The sequence below is a fragment of the Chelmon rostratus genome, chromosome 8 (assembly GCF_017976325.1).
Source record: "Chelmon rostratus isolate fCheRos1 chromosome 8, fCheRos1.pri, whole genome shotgun sequence".
In the NCBI taxonomy this organism is placed as follows: Eukaryota; Metazoa; Chordata; class Actinopteri; order Chaetodontiformes; family Chaetodontidae; genus Chelmon; species Chelmon rostratus.
In genome coordinates, this window is record NC_055665.1 from 12,661,322 (window position 1) to 12,686,036 (window position 24,715).

The window sequence follows — 24,715 nt, forward strand, 5'->3', positions numbered from 1 at the left end:
GTGGGTAAAACACCTGGCATGGATATGGCTGTAGTTGAGATAGATGAATAAAAGGCTGTTAACCACATATCTGTGATTCACTGTGCTTCAGGCAGTAAGCGATCAACACCAGCAAAGGGCTGGGCCTGTCTTCTGACTCAACCTGTTTACACTTTGGTAACATTACGTTAAATGGAGACCAGCATTGTGAGAAACAGGTCACATTATTTTGAAACTGAAGTTTTCTATCCTTTAATAAATCATCATTTGATAAATTACATTTTTAATTGCAACCGTCACAAAAATACATTTTGATAAAATGGATTTGTAGAAAGGATTTACATCAAACATCAAACCAACTGTGAAGGCAACATGCTGGGCACAGCTGTAGTACGACTATAAACCTCTATGGCATTGTGAAGTGAAAGGCTACTACTGCTGCACGGAGCGATGTTACTTGCATACAAACAAACAAAAAAGGCCAGGGTCATATTTTTCTTGTGAAAATATTTCAAATTACAGCATGTAAATGGATTTATTACAAAACTGCCAACCAATATGTGTGCATGGTTGCTCACATGGTGCACAGTCTGCAATATGATGTGAATTAAAAAGACCAATATTTAATCCACCATAACTCACCATAACACTGAGTACACTGCAAATGAAAATGAAAATGAAAATCCACAAACTGTCGCTGTTCTGATTCTTCTTTTCTCTTGTGTATAGTTTTGTATTTAGACATCAATTCAACAAACATCATTCTCAACACTATATATTATTGTGACAAAAGGACATGATGCAGAGTAAAAGACAAAAATAAACATCTTTACAAAATAAATCTTTACACTTGTTGCAAAAAAGTGCTTCATGAGCGCTCAATTGTCTCATCTGTCATATTTTAATACACAGTTAAAATATTGATCATTGCATGATCTGATTTCTTTTTTTTTTTATCTACAATGAAATTTTAACCAGTGTTCCCACTAAAATCACAATATGCACACAAATCATGTGGGAGAGGAAGCCCGGCTGCTGCCTCGAGGCTCGGTTTATACAGCACCAGGCCTTCACTGATTGACGACCTGCCTGAGGCAGATTTCACACTGTGCTGTCATCATGACTGAGTCTACACCAGGTAGTGACAGTCTTTAAATTAAAGAGACGAGGGAACAGCACTGTAGGTAGCTAAAAATACTGGATCATCTCCAAATATAAAAATGATGGTCTTGGCTGACTATGAAAACCCAAAACTTACAGTAACAAGACAATGTCAACACTAAACCAACTTCAACTTAAACAGTCATGCGAGAAAGAAGCGGTTCAAGTTCAATTTGATTACAAACTATTCTGAAACTTCATTAGAATCAAGGTGGCTTGAATTTCCTCTTTGACAGAATAAATAAGTGTCCTTCGTTTCTGTTATAAGGCCTGCATGCCTTAGTCCTTAGAATAAGACATCTTCATGCTCTATCATCAGCTGCACCACCAGTTTCTGCTGCCTCATGTCATTCAGGGTTGTCAAGGCATTCATCTCCGGCGGCTGCATTAGTGTTGGACCAAAGACAATCCCCAGGTTCTCAGCATTCATTAAATTGTCCTTTTCGAACAGTGTCACCCTGTAAGACACAAGAAAATAACTAGTCTGCAAAGAGAGCAGAGTCTGGAAAAATACAACAGCAGCTAAATATTTGAATGTGGTTTTCTTTTTGGGTCATGAGGGGATTCACCTCAGGAATACCAAACTCAAGGATAAGGCTGGCATTATTCTATAATTCTGTTATTTTCAACAAATCCCATGAAATGACCAAAACCAATAATTTGAGGCATGTAGGTCCCATCTCCGGATGCTTTAGTAGCTCTGCACTCTGTTCTGTGGCACACAGCTGGTACAACACATCTTTAAGACATCATTTTTTAAATAGGATCAATATTTTCCTCAAATATATATCTATCATTTTAGCATATGTTACTCGAAAGAGAGTGAATTGAGAATTTCCTGGGGTCTATTTTCAGCTGTGGATTAATACAGAGGTGGTACTTAGTGAGTATTTATGGCAACTGAATGGTGTATGTTGGGTCGACTCACAGTGAGTGCCCATGTTCATTGTAGATATACTAGGCTTACATACATACATACATGCAGTCCTTGTTAGTAGAAACTTTATTAATTAACATTATTAATCTTATTCTTTCCAAGGGATCTGCAGCGATTCTGAAACATATAAAAAACTAACTGCCTTATCCTTTTAATAAAACAACTAAAAGCACTGCATGTCCTTGTATAGATGACTTGTGTGCATGAACCGACCTCTTGAGGTGAGCCATCAGGTAACGCAGGGTCTCATAGTGGGCTGGGGGGAGCTGCAGCAGACTCTCATGGATGGCCTCCAGTCTGGTGTCAGCATTTGGAATTTCTACATTGCATTAGTAATATGATTAGCACCAGAGCACCGCAGGGTACCAGTAACACAGTAATGGTGTGGAGTGGAGGAGCTCTTACTTGCAGCTTGAATAAATTTGGAGTACAAGTCAAACGTAATGACTGGAATGGGAAGGTCTCTCAAATAAAGCTTCAAAGCACCAGCGATGATGTTGATGTCTGCATAGGCACTGGCACTGATGTCAGCCTTTTCACCGTCTGTTGATTAAAAACAAAAACAAGAAACAGAAAATGTATGACTGACGACAGTTTTACATTTGGACTAAATTAAGAACAAAAGCTGAATGTTCTTGTGCATGTCACAAAATAATTGGCAGGACTATTACATGCTGAACTGCAGCTGAAACAAGCTCCTTATTTAAAATGACGAACCCGTGAACTAGAAAGTCAGAGAGCTAGGTCCTGGAGCACAGGACTCTGATGTCAACAAACCTCGGTCAAAGGCGAGCCTCACGTCCTCTATGTGCTCTGAGAAGCCAGACACTCGGTAGAGACCTTCAGATTTCATACCTGCAACACAAAATTGGGAAGCTTGTCTCAGTTTGCTGTGGGCTTTTTTCCCCGCCCTGCAGAGGAAATTCAGACCCCTATTCTAAGAAAAGCATCGACGGCATCTCTGATAGTTTGCACAATACTTGAATGTTTTGAGTTTGAGATCCTACCTCTCAGCTCTATCTCTTGAATGCACATGTCCACCACCATGGGTCGTGTCGTGTTGTGAGCTTTGACGAGTGTGGTGAGGTCACAGCTGAACACTTTCTTTATCCTGCGCAGGTCCGGCTGGCAGTCGCTGGGAACCAGTTTGGAGCACTGTTTGTGTACATTCAGCCCACAGTCTAGAAGACCAAGAGAGAGACACACAGAAAGACAGAGATTAGTTTCAGACTGATGACAACACGACCATCACAGCAGGCATAAGGCAGCAGTTTGAAAAGGTTTCCAAGAGTCAGTGATAAACTGCACTGTCAGACGGCACAGCCACTGCTAAGATGTCTCGGTGCGCTGCGCCAAAGGTAGATAACAGCGAACATGGAAGTATGGGCAGGGGTTCTTGTAGTTTTAGTCACATGGAGCGTGCTGGACAGCTGGCAAGAGCAGAGTGTGTGTGTGTGTGAGAGAGAGAGAGAGAGAGGGAGACAAGTACGCCCGCTTGTGTGCACAACTTGGAATGAGTGTTTTCGAAGGAGCCGTATTTGTAGACGGGGGTGTCCGGCTGAAATCGTTCATCACAGCAACGCCGGCCTGCTGATTGGGGTCCTCACTCTCAGTCAGTGCTCACAAAGAGAGTGTAGCAGGAGATAAGAAAAAAAATGCAGGCTAGAAACGGAGTGAGAGGGGACAAAGAAGTCTCTCCTGTTCCCCACAGCACATGAGGTGTCTGATGATACCAGTGTTTGCCTCGAGCTTATCAGCATGGCAAATGTCTCAACAACAAACACTCTGTTTGGGGAGGCAGCAACTGCGTCCACTGATGTGCACATCAGTTCCAGGACTGCCTGTGCAGTGAACAGATCTTGTGACCATGGAGGCCATGAAAACCGCACTGAGCTCTTAACAAGTAATCTTTAAGTTCTGACTCTATATTTGGTCAACAATTACACAACATATGACCTGTGTTTCACCTGCATTTTATCATTGTTTACGTATTTTACTTGCAGCAATTTCTGTTGACAGAGAAACATTACTTACATTCAGATGTAAATGCTGCCCTTATGATGCATCCCATGGCATTTCATTGCTTTTAAAGGAATTAGAAAACAGCGTGCAAAAGCATTTAGCTGCCTTTCATTTTGGTATGACTGTGAAAAAATGTTCTTGAGGACCAGTTAAAGCTGTGATTAAATAAAAGTGTCTGTGCCTCACTTGTTTTTTTCTGAAGAATGTGCTTTGATGAATCACTGACAGAAGGACCTCCACTTTTTTGTAGCAGATATAACAGGAAAAGGGAAATTAGCCAGAAACGGTGACATAATCCAACCAACAATTAAAAGGGGAGATTCAGAGCGGTTATGCAACTGAACCATTCATGACAGGACAGAGTCATCCACAGATCATACACACATACACACATACTTGTGTAATCCATGATTTACGTGACATTTCATGTGTAATCCATGACGTGCAGTATTGTTGGAGTGTGTAGTTACCTGAGCAGCGGACACCCTGGGCGATGAGGCCCCACATGAAGTTGGCACAATACTCGCACCAGTGTGGCCCTCGAAAGGTGTGTACCTGTGGTTAGAAGCAACATGGTTATGCACACACAAACACACACTGCATATTGCAGTTCATTGCTGCGTCCAGTCCGAATTGGAAAATCTCCCCTTTGATGTAGTGGATACAGATTACTCTGTGATCCCAAGCTACAGTGGATGGGACCCCTCGCCAAATGAGAGCATTTGTATATACAAGGCAGATTAAAGGATTTACTATAATGTGTCTGGCATCTGCTCCTGGGCAATCGGATACATGCAGGCAAGCCCACAAGCCAAAATAACAGATGTACACCCGCTGTGCACCCGAAAAACACAGATAAGATGGCAAATGGAGCCACACCTGCATGCACACACACACACACACGCACACCTTCACTCGAATTTGAATAGCTTCTAGTAGGCTGATGAGTGAAGAGGCCATACGGCAGGTGGTGACTGGATGTTTTTTGTTCTTTTTCAAAGGCGAGTGTACAAAAAGCTGGGGGTCATTATAACCTGCCCGTTAACTGAAACCCAAGATACAATTGCAAGAATGTCAAGGAGCCCCGAGGCAAAGCATCCCTAAATTCTCCTTCGTGTATTCAAAGCAACTGCAAGGGACTTTCATTTTTGTGTTGATCTGACTGATGTGTGCAAGATGCAACTTATTTTCAATACCACTTGTTTTTACTTTTTTTAAACACAGCTGTTTCCAGGATGCGTAGCAATGAGGTAATGCATCTATTTGTGGCTGTGCATCATTAATAACTGTAATGTAACAATGGTGAAACAAAGTAAACTTTAGAGACTGTTTCAGAATCAGTTAAAAACTCTTTGTAGTATGCCTAAACAACCAGAGCTATATTCTACTTTTCACAATGTACTATGCACTTACACTCTCTGACTGAGAGTGGAGGACTCGACAGTAATTTTCAGCTCTATAACTGCTTTTACAAAATCAGCAGTCTAAAACAAAGTGGATTTGAGAGCTTTAAAATCAATGCTAATCAATGTGCTCTGCTGTTAATGGGTTGTGTTGTAGCGTATCCATTAGTCCCCCCTCAGCGCATATGGGTGTCAGCTGTGTGTGTTCTCATAAAAACTACACACACACACTACAGTCTATGGTGGGACAAGCAATCATCTGAGGCAGGCAAAAACACATCTGAATGTGGATTCCTCATAAAGAACTGAAATACTGTTTTATTTGTTGATTTAAATTTATTTGCTCGTTAGGGGAAAACATAAATGAAACTGTCAGCAGCCATTACACATTTGTTTGTTTTTCTCACCTTGAAGTTGTGTATCTTCTCATAGGAGCACTGCTTCTCTGGTGTGTCTTTCAAGGCACTCCGTCGCACAAGAGGTGAGGAGATCTGTGGACAGGAGGCCAAAAGTTTAATAGGCTTCCACAGAAGAGTCCCCTTACTCCCCAGTTTGACTCCCAGAGCCAAAGCCAGCAGCTCCTGACGCTTCCTCTCTTGTCTTTTAGCCTTGTGGGTAATCAGCTCTCCTCCCAAACCTCCTCTGTTGTCTTCAGCCTCCATGCTCGCCTGGTCGGGCTTCCACAGACTCTCCATCTCCTCTGGGGAAAGATGCGGAGGGGAGACGTGGGTGCTGTGCAGCAGACGCTGCCGGCTACAGCCCAGCGCAGAGGCAGCAGCTAAACTCCACTCCCCTCTGACCCAGGAGGGCGACTGATGACAGCCAGCACGGGGTTGACTCTGCATCTGGTCTGAATCCGGTGGCAGCAGCGAGCAAGAGGAGCAGGGGGAGCAGGATTGGTAGTGGGCGGCCTGAGGGCAGGAGTGTGCCTCACACAATGGCCCTCTTTCACACGCCCAGAAAGGAAAGCAAGAGAGAGAACACGGTCCCTGAAGGGAGGGGCCAGGAGGTTGAGAGTGAGGGCGGTCGGCTGCTGTCAGGACCGCTTCACACAGCTCAACAGCTCTGTAAAGAAGGATCAATAGTGCAGACGCCCTCTTTATAGCATAGAGTGCACTCCCATTAGCACGCTGCCTTCCGGACACACTCCACTTCACTTCACTGGAGATAAGACCACAGCTCTCAGCCAGCACTGGGTCTCCTAAACGGGTCACTCAACTGCTCAAAGACCAACCCAAGAATCTCTGGCCTGACAGAGCCGAGGCTGCGTCCTCGTAATTCAAGCAGATCTTGACCTCCAGCTATGTCAGCCGGCTGGTGGAATTCCCCACACAGCCGTCCAGACTGGATCTTCCAGACACTCTGACAGCAGACTACTCCTGCAATCACAATCATTTGTCTTAGAGGACCAGCAGAGCCAGACCATCAACTGGGATTGGGAGGGATTACTGCCATAATCCTTACACAGGGAATAATCCCGGAGTGCCCAAATCCAAGTAAAATCCCACAGGCGGCTCATTTGCAGGTCTGCAGCCATACAGTGTATTACCAGTGGGGGGCTGTTGCTACGTTCATGCTGAATTTGTCCCTATTAGCTCTGCTTGTAAACAACCAGTAAACAGCACCGCAAGGCTGTGTGCTTTTCTAATTAATCAAGAAGCTCTGAACCGAGGTACACAGCACTGACAGCAGTGCAGAGCACATGCCAAATAACAAATATCTGCAAGATTTTATGCCAAGCAGCTAGTCTACACGACAGCTGAGCCTGATCTTGGGACGACATCACGGAAAATCAAGGCCGAAGTGAGTTATTAATGAGGGAGGGAAGGTCAGAAAGCCAGTGAGCGTTGGATTTGTCATGACAAAGAGCTGGAGCAAAAGCAAAGCGGTGAAGCGGAGAGCAAATTCTACAAAGCTGAGATAAAATGAAAGGATTGGCAGCTCTTTTGTGTACCAGCAATATCTTTTTGTTTCTGATGTCTGGGGGCAGCAGTTAACCGGCTGATAGCTGCAAGAGTGACAGGACAGGTGAAGATATTTGTCATTGTGCTTGACATTCTTTGGAAAGACCTACACATACCATACCATACAATTCAGCTCTACAGCTAAGTCTGAGGGGACAGATGAGGAATAGACCACTTGGAGATATTTTAGCCTTGCGAGGTCGGGAGGGAGGACGAGGGCTGCGCTCCTTTGTCTGCAGGCAGATGGCTTCTTGTCTCTTAAAGAAGAGCTTTGGAAGAAAGGACACAAAAGGTGGTCACACAACAAGCTCCGCTTTCTTTTCAGTGGCTTGGCTCTTTTATTCCCTCAAGGCTTTGTGAGAGCACAGCTGAGCGGACTCATGGGCAAGCAGCACAGTGGGCACTGACACAGCAGGACAGCAGGATACATCTACCCACATCCTACACAAAACAGCCCTAACAACGTCTCGAACAAAAAGAAAAATAGACATACTGTGAAGGGTATCGCAGTCAATGAATTTGTCTCTGCGGCTGAAAGTAAATCACTTCTGAAAGTCTGGAAATGTACTCTTAAAATGCGCTGTGAGGAGCATATTTACATTTTAAAACTAAAAGACATGAAGGCTGCTTTTGCATATTTATAGCACAAAACTCCTGGGAGAGAACAGGTAATTATCTTAACAAACAACATGACAATTTCTTTGGAAATCTTTCCAGGGCATGCGAGCGGACCAGCCCGTCAAGAGCCCCACTGAGACTTAACCAGTGTGGTGAGTATCAGGAGGAATGCGGTGGAGGCTCCGGCCACTGCGCAAATTCCTGCACATGCAAAGAGAAGGAAACTCAGGGACGTTGATCTGCAGGTCGAGTCAAGTACCCCCGCCCCTCATCATCCGGGAGCATTTTAATTACACAAGAATTTGCAGTCACTGCAATATGGTGGTACCAACCTGACACCGAGTAAACACGTGTGAATCTTGGCTGTACAGTGAGGCTACTGTAGCTGCAATGCCTCAGGGCGTGGCTGTGTGATTGGTAAACACAAAGTTCAAAAAGCAACCGCAGATTTCAAGCCATCAGGCCAGGTCTCTGCTGCTTGGACGCTTGATATTGGAGCAGACAGAAAACATTTTTCTCCCTTCTCACCCTCACGGGAAGGGACCGGTTTTCAAACGCCGTCTGACAAAGCCTGCCATCATCACAGCTGTCACTGACTCAGATCCTTGTGCATGAAACTTGGCAGGAGCAATACAAAATCCATTTTACAAAAGCTGTGAGATAACTGACAATGTGACATTTAGAGCACGAGGCGCGCTGCAGATTTGCTCGCCAAAATGGAGGTTAATTGGAGTCCGCAGCCCACAAAATTTCAAACATCGCGGCTGCAGATCAAACAGAGTGCAACAGCGCTTGACACTGTTCAATAGAGCACTGTGTGTTAAGCAAAGAGAGGTTAGTCTGCATGTCTTAGAGCACTTGTGAGAGCAGGTCTGTGGCCCAAGGGCTTCCCAGTGGACGGCAGTGGCATGAAATCACTATAACTCAATGGACTCCTGACTGACTGATGGCCATTTGGTCTAAAATGCTGCATTATGCCTCATGTTATTAAGGCCAAACTGAAGACTGATGATATTAATACTGCAGCTGATGCTCCGGCTGACAGGACCGGTGTGTGTCCGTTATTGACTGGCTGTCAAGCTGACAAACTCTAGGTTGACATTCTGGAGACAAACTATCCCTAAAGCAATAAATGCAGCTTATTACATGCATACTCTCTGAGGAGGAATGGTAGTAACTGTTAACTAAAAAGAGCTTGGTGTGAGTCTAAGTTCAGTCATCAAGTCCAAAAAAGGAGGAAACAAGATAAGATCACCACCTAGTGGACAGACAGTTTGGATTCTTCCCCAGCAGGGAACCAGACATTCCTCATTGATACAGTAAATCATTCACAGACTTAAACCCGACAACAGGCCACAAGTGCCAATGATAACAATGAGCAATTTGTCTCACCCAAGATCAGTGTGTCTGATATGCATGGCAGGCCGAGCAAAGTCCCAGTCCCTTCGGTCATCATTACCTTTCATAGGACGCAACAAAGCATAGCAGCAGTGAACACACCCAAGGGCCGCAGGGATAATGTATTTCTCACACACAGGACAAAGCGTCCTCTCTGTAGCACTCTCATCCTACTGGAACTGTTCAGCAGCGTGGAAGTAGATCAAAATCATGGTATTATACAGTGTCTGTCACAGGGCCCAGGGAAATGTGCCAGATGATTTACATGCACTGAGACGACGAAACAACTGAAAGGTTTGTTTCTAAGTGAGATGAATTGCTTTAGATGCATCTAATTGTGAAATCACTCTGGCTTATTATGACCATTAGGACTGTAGGATAGTGAAGTCTTTGGATAAGTAAAATAAAAGAGTATATATGGAGAACTTTGGAACTACTATGCTCATTATTCGAGCACAATACTGAATAAGCTCTTCTAACAGGGTACGCTTATCATAGATGACACAGATAGGACTGCAAAAAATGTATTTTTGTGATTAATTAATCAATTGATTATTTTTCTTACATTCATTGATTCGTTAGTTAGTGTCTAAAATGTCAGATAAGAGTATCAAAGGTCCACTACAATTTTACCAATTTTCGGTTGCTTTCTCCAAACCAAACATGTTAAATGTATTATTTAGCTTAATCTGGGACTCTCACTGAGGTTGCTTGGCAACCTCGTGGTGACAACAACAAAATCAAGAAAAGTTGGTTGCAGCCAGCAAATAGTCTGGCACATAAGCCGCCATAACACCCCAACATGTAACTTTTACACCTCGACATTACACGATTATTTGATCAAAATTGTTGACAACTGTGTGCCAACCTGTTTGGATTCATTGGCTTATTGTTTCAGCTGTAGATAGAGACTGATGAACTTTGAACCTGTCCAACATCCTCTCTGCTCAGCACCACCCACATTGCACACAAAAAGTAAACTTAAAAATAAAAATGAATGTAAATACTGTGTACACCTCTGCTCTGGTGACACGAACAGCTGTAAAACTCACCCGTTCATCCCTCTGAAAGGTGACCCTGCGTGGTTCCCTGCGTCCACGGCTCAGCCTGTGCACCATCTTGTCCTTGAGCAACGAGGTGTAACCAAGGTGCTCGTAGATGGGGTTAGTGGTCATTTTGGCGATGTACTCTGCTGCCTTGGTCTCGATGTAGAGAGTGATGAGGGCGTCCGTCACGAGGTCGTGCACCGACTCGAACCTCTTCTCCCCGACAAAGTGCTTCCCATCATAGAACAGTCTGTAGTTGAGGGTCTGGTGCCCAAACCTGGGTTGAGATACACGGACGAGGATGTGGTTGAAGAGAGAGGGTGTAAAGATGAGCTTGAAGCGGTTTAGTGGATGAATGAAATGAACAAGGTGGAGACTGAGCAAGGACTGGGCTCCTGATTGGGGTCGACCTTTCATGGATTCTGTGCTGCACACTGATGGTGCTGGTACCTTAAGGCCAGGGTGTGTGTCCCTGGCTGTCTTTGGCTCTCCCGGATGAGGTAAGCACCCTCTGCTCCCGCCAGTAACTCATCTGCATATTCTCGAGGGATCATGCCATGAAATCTGCAAAAAAAAAAAAAAAAAGCATGCAGTAGTTCTGACTCTTCCTTTTTTTTATATTTTGCATGTGAAGCAAAGCCAAGAGACACACACGCATCTAAGATGCTCATCCACCTACTTAAACCTTAAACACATCTGATGCACATGTAATAAAAATCCTTCTCTGTACAGTGATATTTGAAAAAAGGGCATAAAAACGATGAAATAATCAAGTCACACTCACTCTCTGCCGTAGTATTTGGGTCTGCTCTCCATCTGAAAAGCAGAACAGGACATATTGGCTGGAGCACTATGATATGAAAGCTCAATTAAATGGATTTGCGAATTGTTCTTACAGCCTGTTTGAAAGATAAAGGACTCTACACCACAGGACAGATTATCTCCATCTGTGCCCTCGCGTCTATTCGCAGCCACCAAACCATAAAGCCAAATCACAGAGTGTGGAGATGAATTAGAGGCAGTGCCAGAAAACAGCTGGTGAGAGATGGCCAGCTGCAAACAATTAATATTTAGTGTGGTACTGTGTCGCGCTGGGGTGTGCAGTGTGTCTGCATTACAAATCTGCCAAAAGAAATGGATAAAAAACACTGTTTATCTTGAGCATGACACAAATGAAAATTCTCTATAACAACATTAGGCGCTTTTTCTCACTTTTTCTTTAAAAGGCACTGTCAGTGTGAACCAATGATGTACGAACATTTTTACATCCAGACCCTCTTTTCCTTCGCAGACGATAGTGTAGACTCACTTTTACAATTCACACTTTATGATCGTAATGGATTTGGTAATGTGTCAAACATCATTTTGTGCTTTGAATTAATGGGCAGCCACTAATCTCACATAGCCAGCCCACAACTCTCACAGCGCTCATCAGAGCGTGGCAAGACTCAAAATAGGATGAGCCATGCATCATTTCTGGTAGGCTGTACAATAGAAGATTGACAGTTTTCTAAATGTGTGCAGTATAAAGAAGAGTAACTTGTTCCGTTGGCTTTATTCATGTAGCTCAGGCAGTAAAGTCTATGCTGCAACAGTCAGGTGAATGTGAACATGTTCCTGGCTTCCTGTAATCACAACACAGACCCTCCATAAAGCTGCATGAACGCGCAAATAAACCACTTGCAGTGCCAGCCACTAGTCTTTGTTTGAAAAAGACAGGGAAAACATTGTGAATGTCAAATTTCTCCTAAACTATTCATTGACAGTACACTCCTAAATAAATCTAAGGCCAAGAATTAACCACGCAGTTGGAGGATCATGCCTAATTTTCTGACTCCAGCATACCGCTGCGTGTAAACAGCTCTGAACTCATGAGGTGTGGGAGTTTCAAGAAGCAGCGAGTCACTCTCCATAGGTTACTGATTGGTCTGGCTTCCAGCTGCCATGCTCAATCATTTCTCAACGAATGTTTTCCAGAGGGAAAACTTAGCTCGCAAGGGAGACTGTAGACTGGTAGACTAGCTTTTGAAGCTAGAAAAACAAACTTGTGCCTTTAAAAAGAAATATATGGGGCTAACAGGTGGTTCAGTTTGCTAAGTTGTCAAACCACATGTGATAAGACATAGAGAAAGAAAAGAGAAAGACAAAGTGGGATCTTTTTTATGATATCTTGCGCCTGTGGTTTGTGTATTTGATTTCAACCATAAACATTTTTTCTGCTTTCAGGTGTGATTCAAGTAAAATACCAAACAACTGCTGTTTCCAGCTTCAAAAACAATAATAATAATATGTTAATTTTTTCAAGCATCTTTCAAGACCAGACGACACAAAGTGCTTCACAAAAGAAAAAGAGAAGTCTCTTTAGCATGAAGTAATACAGGCTATACTGGTATTACAGGTTTTCTCTGTCGACTCTGGCATTTGCTATTAGTCATATTTTCTAAACTAAATGGTGAAGAAGAATGTGAAACTAATCATTTCAGCCCTATACAGTAGCCTATTGCAGGGATTTGCAGATGTACTGACCTCCTGAGGACATGTGATCCTCTTTGGTCTCGGGGCTTCCTGTTGCAGCTGGTACACTGTAAGAGAAACACATGGGTGTAAATTCAGGCCGTCTGCCCCTCTGAGTTATGTGCGCAGCTCAGTGCGAGTTGTAATTACATACATATTGTAGATTTGTTACCAAAATAACAGCCCCAATACACACTGTAGATGAAAGAAGGATGCAGTGCAGCGTTCATGCACAAGACTCTACTGGACATAAAACAATATCTCCACTTAACAGCCTTCAGCCAAGCATCTGACCACAGCTCTGACTGAGTGCAAAGGTAAAAGTTACAAAAGGAGCCATTAGCTTATATGTACAAGGCTAAGCAGTCAGTGGTTTACATGACAGGAGCTGTATATCTGCAATCCATTTGTGTGAATTAAGACCTGTTGTGCACTTACCTAATGTGCACTTACGTGTGCGCAATATTCCTTTTGACTGCACAACCCACATACCTACAGTTATAAATACACACATGCTGCAAATCTAAGCTCCTCTGTGTTGGGCCTATTTAAAGTATTGGGAGAACTTGAAGGAAATCAGTGAAGCAAAGTGAAAATGGAATTGAAGGATTTGCAGCAGGCAGAGTAATCACCACAAACACCTCAGCAGCCTCACAGAATCAGCACATTACGATTAGTGATTAAAAAGTGAGAGAAGCCAAAAACGCTGTCGCAGATTCTGCTGCTTCACAGAACAGGATGTCTGTCAGGTTAGATACTGTACATCACCACAAGAGAAGAATCAGCTGCTGAGGGTGGTTCATTTCTTTATATTCAATTTCTAATCCATCATGTGTCTAGAACCAGAGTTTCTTTTTTATTTTACAAACTGCCACATTTCCTGCACTATTAACAGAATAACAGTCTTTTCTGTTTTATACTGCAATGCACTTGTTCCTAGATGCATGTTTATAACCTAGTGAGATGTGGACAAGGACTCAAGCCTGCAACGGTGTCCTCATTTCAAACAAGCTATGGCTAAGAAATCGCTGTGTGAGGCTGAGCTAAGTCTTCACCGCAGCAGATTCTCCAGGCAGGGGAAGGAAGACTCCTGACTGTGAATTTTCATGTTTTGTCAGGCTGACTTATGCCAACCAGCAAGATCTGGACATCATCCATTCCAGTGACACAGTAATCTCTAAAAATACCTCAGCAGAGAACCAGTGGAGTCAGGAGAAGATGGGAAAAGCAGCATTATTGGAAAATTATACAGAAGAGACATTTAATTACAGGAAAATGTATACAAAAAACTATAAATTGTAATTGGTTAAACTGTAATCACTCTAAGGACAGTCAGTTTTCTGGCTGAACTGATTTGTGCTCTGCTTTAGCAAATGCATCACATGCATTCTGAGGACTCTACCCATTTCCTCCTACATGGCAAAAACATTGTATAATGAGGTGGGTGTTCTGAGGACCCCATTTCAGCTGAGCTGCTTTGCAGGTAGAAAATCTTATTTTCCCCGGTGATGGTAACCTATTTTACTCAGAGATCAGGAATCCGCTGCTTTGCATTTGTGCATGCATGAATGTGTTGTGTGGGCGAGCGTGTTTGAATGTGTGCCTCTGTGTGCATGCGCACGTCGCCTTTTAGAACCTGCAGCGAATCTAATTGTGCTATGTGGATCCAAAACCTATTCTTCCAAGTATAGAAGAACGTCTCTTTGTTATTTATACTTCACAAATAAATGTGCTGTTATTTAAAGCCGCACGCTAAAGGGCAAAGTCGGGTTAAAACATTGCTAATCAGCATATAAAATGAATTAATTACTCACAGTAGGACTTCCATATGGGCGGTTGGTAATCCTCAGGGTCTGCAAAAGACAAAAATAAAGCAGGTTTCTGTTAGAACTCACAGTGGTCTTAGCAGACTGTGCCCTGTTTTCTCTCATTAAAACCTCAATTTCTATCCCTTTCCCAATGGACAGACTGTGAGTCCTTCACCATAGTTATGTCACTGTTGTTTATCTCTCCATAATAATTATGCATATGGCTTCACACTGTGCAGCTGCCTCTTGAGCTGCACCACTGAATACACTTCTAATCAGTCTCTCTGCTTCAAGGACAGTCAATACAGATGCTGGCTTGTATCGCTAAACATCGTGGCACACCTGATCTATATTACCCACCGGTGGCGTCCCGAAAGCAGTACACCTCTGTTTTGAAGTAAGAGTACAAACACACCAATCAAAATGAAAGTGAGTAAATGCAATTTAGGCCTGGCCACCCACAGGACAAGCCTCCTCTGGGAAATGTGGCGGCTGATTTATGATTATGTGAACACGTTTCCAGAATATATGATGGAGTGTGCTGTTGTATTAGCTTGAAAAGAGTTAGAGAGGTGATGGAGTAAAGGCCCTGTAGCAACTGATAATTTACTGTAGCACCTACTGGGCAAAGTAATGACTTATAATAAAAAGCGTTACTGAATGAGACAAAAAATGTGGCAAAATGTGCTACTGCGCTGCAGCGGCAGTGACGTTGTAAAATGTCTGGCCCTTGATTGTCATGATCCGTGCCGTGCACACCTGTTTTATGTTGATTCACCTTTATGTTGTCATAGTGTTTTTGTCATGTCCTGTTTTATTTTGAAGGTTCATGTTATGTTTCTTCTTTTGATTTACTTCCTGTGTTGTCCTGCCTTTGTAATTGTCTGATTGGTTTCACCTGTGTGTCATTAGTTGTCCTTCCCTTGTATATTTAAGTCCGTGTCTTGCCCTCGGTCTTAGTCAGGTCATTGTCTGTGAATCTTTGCCATTGCCCCATGCCACTAGTGAGTGTTTTTCCTTGTGTTGTCTTTGTTCATGTCCATGCCACGTTTCATGTAAGTGTTCTTTAGTGTTGTCTATGTTCGTTTGCCATGTCATGCCCTTTTGTATGTGTCATCTAAGGGTTGTCTGCATTCCCTAGCCATGCCACGCTCCATGTAAGTGTTTCCTAATGTTGTCTTTGTCTCTAACCATGCCATGAATCTAATAAGTGTTTGTCCAGTGTCTACTAGTGTTATCTATCTTTGTTTACCAAGCCATGCACCATGTAAGTGTTGACTTAGTCTTTTGCCTAGCATGTGTTTTTTCAAGTGTTGTCTTTGTCCATGAGCCACACCTCGTTCAGTCTTTTCCTGTGTTGTCTTCTTTCCCTGAGTTATGCCCGATTACCCACTTGTTTTCCAGTGATTTTTGGTTTTGGACTCAAGTTGTTAGACTCCCTTTTGTTAACCTTTTAAGACTTTGGATTTTTGTTTGGATTGTTACCTGCCCATCTGAGTTTACCACCACCTTGATTAATAAACTCATTTGAATTACTCCAGTCCTCCCTCGTGTCTGCACCTGGGTTCACTCCTTGTTCCCCTGAAACCCCACTTCCTGACATTGATGTGACATAAATGGTGCAGCATGTTTTCACTCACGATATAACACCGATCCACATCTCACACCACAGCAACGCCACGCATTGAGGAGGGCCAAGAGATGTGGTTAAAAGCTTTGGAGACAACAAGCAAACTGGACCTTAAGAATTTTTCTGTCAGGCTTCTATTTCCAAGGTCAAGTATGAACATTCAAACTCAAATAATGGCGTTGCTTCCGTGTTGTGTTACCATAAAGCTATAATTATATGAATATGAAGATAATATGAGCTATTATATTGCAATATTTTTGTGAACTCATAAGTCAAAACATGGTACAGTCAACAGAAAGTAACAATCCTGCTTCTGATAGCATGTAACTCACTTGGTAATAATTTGATACATTTTGCTATTTCTTTACGGGTTTTGACCCATTTGCAGAAACATTCTGTTGCATATTTAAAGTCACTCTGTTCAGTGTGCCAGTATGTCTAACACAGTGAGACAGACAGGGATGACTCAATCATACGGTAGCAATCATGGTGGTCTGTAGCTGTCACATAGGCGGAGGACACTTCAATTGCTGCTATGACGATAAATAATTCATCTGTCTCTCAGGGGTTTAGTGTAATGCAACTCATTGGACTGAATTCCCAGCAACACTGCTGAGAGACTCAATTGTGTGAATAATGAATCACCCTGGTCCAGAAGATACATGTTGTTCATTTACAACATTCCTGCACTCATCAGCAGCTCAGCGCCACACCCCTCGGGCATGAGGATAAAGAGATAAAACACACCTGAGAGGGTGTGAAAACCAGTGAGCACTTGTTGAATGTGGGCACTGAGGTACAGGCAGCAGAATTGTGAAACTTATAAATGTCATCATTCTCCAGACTGCATCACAAGTTCTCTGCACATTCATGCTGCTATAACAGACATGCTGTATGTGTTTACCAGGCGGCACATGAGGAGAAGGCAATCAGAGTGTTTCCTTCATGCTGTTTTGTCTGCTCACTGCAGCAGCAGTCTGACTGGAGGCTGGCTGCAACATTATCAAGCACGCCAAAAAAGCTCATCGCTGCTCCTCATCATAACAGCAACTTCTGAAAGAGCCGAATTAATTACACAGGAGAGACAAGATAGGTGCATGTGATCAAGTGCTGAATAATTATGTAAATGACGAAAAAGAGGATCGGCCGTGAAGTGGATGCTTTAAGAGTAAATGTTGTTGCTGAAGCCCTCCACAGAATGTCTGCCGTCAAATACAAATAAATGGGCTTCAGGCTCCGTTTGCTGGTGTGTGGCCAAGCTGCCTTGGAAAATGCATTGTCCTACCGCTGAAGCTTTGTCACTGTGTATTGCACTGGCAACAGTCTGAAAGATTTATTCCACTGCGGCTTGTTTAAAGAATGTGATTTCATCTGGTTGGCTGCCAAGTATTCTCTTTTCAATCTGATTCCTTTTAATGACGAATGGCATTTCAGTCCGGAATTCTGTAGCCGTTTCGGCTCGGCAAGGGGAGCTTTTCAGGGTCGATTCTGATGCAAACACTGGCACAAACATGCACACACGCGTGCAGATACATTAGGCTGCACTGTACATACCCACTCACAAGCAAACACACACACATATATGCAAGCACACACAGAAAAAGAACATCAAAAAGATTTCAGAAGTAGCTCGCAGAGTTTGTGCAGTGTCTGATGATCAGGGAGAATTTAAAATTCTGGAGCAGCCAGAGGGTTCTTCCCCCAAAGCAATAGCTATTAATTGTGTTGCCCTCCATTACTCACCAGTCAGACGCATTCAATAAAATAATTACCGGCGGGTGTTTGCTTTGGTGACAAAGAGAATATGTGATGAATGAAGATCAAGCTTGGCTAGGACTTTCATCCCCAGAGATAACGGCTGATGTAGAGTCTGTGCACATGCAAAAAGGAGAGGGGGAAAAAAAATCCAACTTCTGCACATAAAACAATGACTTGGGTTGAGGTTAAACGAGTACATGGCCGACAACAGCTCAATGAGTTTACAGAATTTCATGTGCAGAATCGCATTCAGTATCATTCAACACAGAAGAAGTAAATAAAACTCCCCACTGGACAATTTAAGGCGACACAACAAATGGAAAAGCTTAATTTTGAGTTATAAAGCTATTCAGCTGTAGCTCTACTGCAAAAAAAACCCAGCAAAAACAACAAATACCAACAGAAACAGAGCAATTGACTACTTTAGGTAATGGCTGACAAGGTAGTAACGTTTTTCTTTGTTTTTTAGATGAGAGCGGATTTGCTGTATATGGATAGTAAAACAGCAAGACGGAGCTGGTCATGTTTCACTTCCCCTTTCCCAACAGACAGACATTGATTGGTTGATGTATATTGTAACAGTATATGCAGTGTCTGTACATTTGTCAAGCAAGCAGAAGTGCAGGCAGACAACGGCCAGGTAAACACACTAAAATGTTCAGCACATTGATGCACCATGCATGGGACAGGCTTTTTGGTTATGAGACCAGGGGCTGTTTGAAAAGTCTGAAACACCAGGTCAGATTGGACATAATTAGTGGTAAAATAGTGAAACCTCTTGAGACAGAAGTTGTATTACTGGTTGTGCATTTCAAACTCATATGTTGGATCAAAAACAAGAAAACATCAACAGCTATCCTCTCCTCAGAATACTGGTTACTAAATAATATGGGATGTGACCTAAAGTTGCATCTGCAAACAGCCATTACTGCAGCACGTCGTCTGTGCTGTTTGGCTGCAAGACGCTCACAACACGTTTATCCTCGCAGCTTAAAAGAAGAGGTGTAAACCAAAACACAGACATCCTAAAACCTGATTGTTTGTTGTCAGCCTTAGAGGTCTACACAAGTGAAAATGAGTCATGAAAACACATAAGACCAGGTAGTGTCTACAAGTCCTGTTGATTGTAGCTTAATGTCCCATGTTTCCGGAGTATGTGTGCATCCCCTCATCTATGCAGGGGTGGGGGGGTCTGTCTGAGTGGCAGAAAGCGAATGAGCTTGTGGTCTTTTGCATGTATTGGTGCAGGTTATGAGTGTGCTGGGTAATATTGACATCCTCTGCAACCCTGATCCCGAGGGTCGTTGTTGTTGCGACCTTGACGAAGCAATGATGATGATGATGATGATGGCCGAGCCGGTATTGATGTGCCACATATTTCACTGCGTTAGCTAAGTGGCATTTTTCTCCGCTCTGCTGGAACTGAACATGCGTCCATGTCCAGCTGCTGTTAGTTTGATCAAACACTGGGCGTCTGGGTGATTTAGATGACTCTGCACAGACTTGTGTCTGGAACAATATTATTTGTTATTGTTGTTTTCCCGTTTTCAATCCTTTGCTGGATGGAGGATCCATCCCTGCTAAGACCCGTGCCAATCTACCATTTTTTTTTCTCTAAAGTTGGAGGGTGGAGGGTATCATACTAATTCATTGTTTCAAAACATTACTCTCTAAAAGCCCTGAAGCTGCAAATGTGATTAAGCTTGGCTATGGTAGTAAACTTGATTTGAATTGGCCATTTGACAAACTTGGCACAAAAAGAGAATTTCAAATTTAACTTAATTACGCCTTGATTAAATGTATTTCTTTTTTCTATCTAATTTATAGTCAGTATTATTCACATACATAAATTACATTCAGACATAGCACATTGTGGAGTAGAGTGCAACGCTACAGATACACACACACACACACACACACACACACACACACACACACAAACCAAATCATGTCAGTGGGATGCAGCAGAACTGCAGCAGGGAGACCATCTGTGTATTACACTGGTCCAAAACAAGAATTTCAACACTGCCTCAGTGTTGACCAGATAATGTGTGACAGGTATGGGGGTGCCTCTCTAGAGTGTGTTCCTGTGCTACATGGCTGGTCACCCTTTGTCAAACGGTATGTTTAGCTGTTAACAAGAATTACAGGTGAGTTTATATGAGGGGAGAGTGGCATTTAGCAACCTGATTCTGACAGTGCCTTCTGTCTGCCAGAGTCTGCTGTAGTAGGCAACGCAGGATTGGCTACATTGACTCGGCACAACCAGAAGTGGAATACTTGAGGGGATGAACTGCCGCTTCACTGATGCTGTAAAACATGCAGATAATTTCAGTGAGCCAATGACACAAATCCACTCCTACATGAACTACGCTGGTAAGGAGAAGAAATAGATGCAGTGGAAAGAGTTTGAGGTGAACTGCGGCATTTGCCAGAAACATGTGCAGGATCGTGTTGAGCAGACAGCCTCTCTGTAATACATGGCTGCAATTCTGCCTCCCTGACCAATTTTGTCATTTAAGGCCTGGAGCTGAAGGCATACTTTCATGCTCTATCCCTCAATTTATTTTCAAAGCTTTATTTCCTGGAGCTGTCTTGCAAATGGTGTGCTGCTGGTACAGTGCATGCTTCCATGCCCGCTCGTGCCAAGAATGTGTAGGAATCTCCCTGATCTAGACGAATAGCCAGAAAGTATCTTTCCAGGGAAAGCAAGAGATTGCAACATATATGTTGCAATCCTGTTGCAACTCTTTCATTTGGTCTGTTGTCTTATTATGACTGGCCTCAAAAACGCAGACTGCTCCTGTTCACTTGTGCATTAAGGCTGCAGTTATGGACTGTGTGTATATAATGCAGCCCACACATTACAAGGCAGTTTGTGTACACACCATTGTTCCTTTATTTCAATAACTTGCAGGAAGTGCATAAATAAATCAATGTTTGCTCCCATAATATGATTACCACCATCATAGATCAGTACTCAGCATAAAAAAGCAGCCATCAGTGATACTTTGATTGAGTTGGATGAATTTTATTTACACATCCTCCCCCAAAACAACAGCCTCCAAACAAGATTACTAGACAGACTTCTCATTAGACGCAGAATTCAAAACTACACCAAGAGCACTTTGTTTGCAGCCAGAGCAGACGACCCAATGCGGAGCAGAAATTGAGCCGAGATTCATTTTTTGAGTCCTATGCCTCATAGACAAGATTATTCAAATGTTGTGTCTGACTGCCAAAGAGCTCTGCATGAAAATAATAATACCCTTGTGACAACCGCTCTATCCCTGGCAGCAGCGCAGCTTGTAACCTCTGATAATTATATTGAGAGCCCAACAGTAATGACAACCCTCCAATGCCACAGAAAGAAAAGACTTTCCTCTTAAAGCAGCAGTGGTCAAACAGTAAATCCACTGCTCTCTGAAACGCACTCATGAGATAATGCTTTGTGAAGCATGTGGTCGCCACAGGCTGTATCAGCTTGGAAACGACTGTCTGTCCCTCCCATCGGGCAGTACCTTGGGAAATGTGACTCTGCTGTGTGGTGTGGTCGCGATGCAGGCAGAGCAAGAAAGTAAAACATACATTGCGTATACTGCACGACGTCCTCGCCCTGTCATGAACTCACTGCTTTGCCACGCAGTGTTCAGTTGACGCGTGAGATAGTGGTGGAAGCAGCAAAGTGCTGAGCCTGGTTTTATCAACAGCCTCTCCCTCCCGTTGTCACACTGTCTCTCTAACCCGGGCCTCTGGTTGTTGGTGGGGCTCCCTCATCAAACAGTGGAGTTTGTACTTTATACCCTGGCAAACACGAGCAACGCGCTTTATCACCAAATATTGGGATATACACTGAGACAAGCATGGAGCTGCCATTTCATGCTGGGTTTGTTTGAACAGCTGCTAACCCACTTTCTGCTCCCATTCTGCGAAAACTGAACCCTGAAATTGAGTTAAAAAAAAACATTTAATAGGTGCTACTTGCAGAACAGCACCTTTTTGTGGACACTGTAGCAGCATGAACTGTATTATGTCACTGGGCCATAGCATATTAGGATTTTGTTTGTTTTTTTTTTACAATGTCAGAAAATGTCCCAGCCTGGTGCTGCGTTTGGGAAAATGGTAGACTGCACGAGCCAAAGATAACCCTTAAAGCCAGCCAAGTGGAAAGTCAGTCAGGGAATTATGGAGATGATTGGCAATCTAATGATAACATCCAAACCCAACGTCAGGCTGACTGCATCTCACAACCTTATAATCCCTGTGCACGCGAAAGGTGCCCCTTTCGCCTCTAATGTTTCCACCACAGCATCCAGATAAAACGCACGGCGGTGCTTTTCACTTCGCATTTATCCCGCATCACAGCAGCCACTGGAAGCCGCTGAGAAAGGACGTTTGTTTAATGTTGACCAGCACATGTCAGACGCTGATGAAGACATGTGAAGATGTCATGTTTGGTGCATGTGTTTGAGGTGAGCAGATGTCAGGGATGGCTTTAAACATGATACTGAAAAAGTTTGATTGAAGCCAAATGAAGGCGTACATTTCAAAGCACACAGGCAAGCAAAATTCCCTACAAAGGAATGTCTTATTACTATTATCATTATTTTAATTATTAGTGTCTAGTTTGAGTCTGGGTTACGTGAACTCTTACCAGACGACACAGATGAACCTGAGAGGCTTGAGTTACTGGATGCTGCCATCCCAACCCGTTTCACGGCTCGGTTACTCCCGTTTGGCCAAGGTGCGCTCACAGCAGCTCGTCCCCGGCGGTGCCTCCATTTTCACTCACGTCCCTATGTGCTTCACCCCCGACCAGTCCACCGGCGACTATTTCATGCCTCGCCTCGAGTCCCGAGCGCACCAGCCGTCTGTCTGACTCCGCCGATCCTTCCCCTCGGCTCGCCGTGCGCCTTGGTGAGGAGCCCACGCTGCCGCGCACGCTGAAGGTGCTCCCGCCGCCGCGACGGATAAAAATAGTGAGGCAAGCTCCACGAACACGCACCGTGGATCAGTTTCTCCAAAGAACACCGGGCGGACGGAATCTGCAGGTCTAGATCTGTGCCATGTAGGAATCAGCGATGGTTTCCATGTGCCACTTTAAGGATTGTAATAAACACACTACACTGCAGCGTAGACGCGCCTTCTTAAAGTGAAAGTTTGGAGCAGGGTTGGATGTAAGCAAATGAAAAGGAGCCCCAAAACCGCCGTCAGAGGTTATGTCTGCAGAATCCAAAACAGACGTTAAAAACCAAAGTTACATGATATTCAAGCAAAGGCCCGACTGGCTGAACCACATTATTCCAGCTTTGGCATCGCATATTTTCATCAGATGTCATGTTATGTCATGTTATGTTGACAAAGCCAGAATGAATGTCAGTGGGTGTGTTTGCGCCATCTGGTGGGGCTGCTTTCCCACTTTTCACTGAGGTGACAGACCAAAGAAAAGGATGGATGCAGTGCTTGTGTGACAGATTTTTAGGGAGGTTTGCTCCAGTGCAGATGTTCAGTGGCAGACAGATAAGACTGCGGTGTCTAGTGGGAAAAGAACAACTGAAGTCAGCTGCTAATACACAGCTTTGTAAGCAGTGTGCTCCTCGCCTGCTCACCTGAGCTGTCAACATCACAGACCACGATTTTCTTCCCACCTGTGAGTAGATTCTTCATTTCCACTTTGGGACAAAGGTGATTTTGGAGTTCCTCTGCCCTCTAGTGGCCAGAAATTAAAACCTGCAGCTTTAATACCAGCACTTATACCAAGATCACTATGTGAGTTGAAAAAGCTCTATAATATTAATAATATTACACAATAAAAATGAAAAGTGAGTGTTTTTAGCGTATATAGTAACATTTTTTAAAGCTGCATCAATCAGTTTTATCAGATATATACAGTATTATCATATTAAGTTATTCTATTAGCAAAAAAATCATCCAGCAGACATGGAGTGACATTATTAGACCTCTGGAGATGTGTTTCTGAATACCCGGTGAATCTAAAGCCAAGATTCAGTGGTCTCTCCGCTCTGGGTTGATCTCCACCAAATCCTGAAAAATACATTTGTAGCTTATATTTTTCTACTTTCTTTCACGGCTGGTTGCTGACCTCTATCTGCCATCTGGTGCTGGGCAGGTAGGAGAAACTGGAGCCAGCAAAAACTTAACAAAAACAAAACAATAATCAAATAGAGGAGAAAACACACAATGTATCTCAAATTGTGCATCCTCTAATGTGCTGAGAAGCATTTCTCCATTGAGGAGATTTGACTTTGGGGTGTTTTTGCTTGACAGGCGTCTCAGCCTTTCACAGCCAGCCCTGGTGGATTTCCCCATTTTTTTATTCTCCAGTTTCGAGATGACAGTGAGACGCAAACCCAAACCACTCATGCACTGTCCCACTTTCTATGCTTAAGTGTACAGCAGAATACAAAATCCTGACTGAGCATGACTCTGGTAGTGATCTTAAAGGAGGCACTTCAA

At 43.4% G+C, this 24,715-nt stretch overlaps 1 protein-coding gene across 2 annotated transcripts; it reads right to left on the bottom strand.

Moving 5' to 3' along the window:
* Window positions 1-214: 214 nt before the first annotated feature.
* Window positions 215-23,586, bottom strand: chn2 (chimerin 2). Of its 2 annotated transcripts, XM_041942541.1 has the most exons (13): window positions 22,893-23,586; window positions 14,857-14,895; window positions 13,055-13,110; window positions 11,313-11,344; window positions 10,979-11,092; window positions 10,535-10,805; window positions 5,910-5,993; window positions 4,570-4,654; window positions 3,085-3,258; window positions 2,855-2,932; window positions 2,483-2,620; window positions 2,291-2,396; window positions 215-1,598 (listed from the first exon to the last, which is right to left on the bottom strand). In XM_041942541.1, exons 1-13 carry the CDS (start codon window positions 22,939-22,941, stop codon window positions 1,427-1,429), a joined length of 1,398 nt encoding a protein of 465 aa, XP_041798475.1. In that variant the 5' UTR covers window positions 22,942-23,586; the 3' UTR covers window positions 215-1,426. The 2 variants fall into 2 exon arrangements, with proteins under 2 accessions (XP_041798475.1, XP_041798476.1); XM_041942542.1 differs by lacking the exons at window positions 5,910-5,993; window positions 10,535-10,805; window positions 10,979-11,092; ... (2 more) ...; window positions 14,857-14,895; window positions 22,893-23,586 and adding an exon at window positions 6,056-9,854 and having other exon boundaries at window positions 4,570-4,656.
* Between the last annotated feature and the right edge of the window lie 1,129 nt (window positions 23,587-24,715).

Excerpts from the sequence above, each read along its gene's own strand:
- chn2 (XM_041942541.1), bottom strand. The coding sequence starts at position 22,941 with ATGGCAGCATCCAGTAACTCAAGCCTCTCAGGTTCATCTGTGTCGTCT. Across the intron at positions 11,345-13,054 it reads GGATCACATGTCCTCAGGAG|ATGGAGAGCAGACCCAAATA; the intron begins GTCAGTACATCT and ends TCTGCTTTTCAG. Across the intron at positions 1,599-2,290 it reads CTGATGGCTCACCTCAAGAG|GGTGACACTGTTCGAAAAGG; the intron begins GTCGGTTCATGC and ends TGTGTCTTACAG.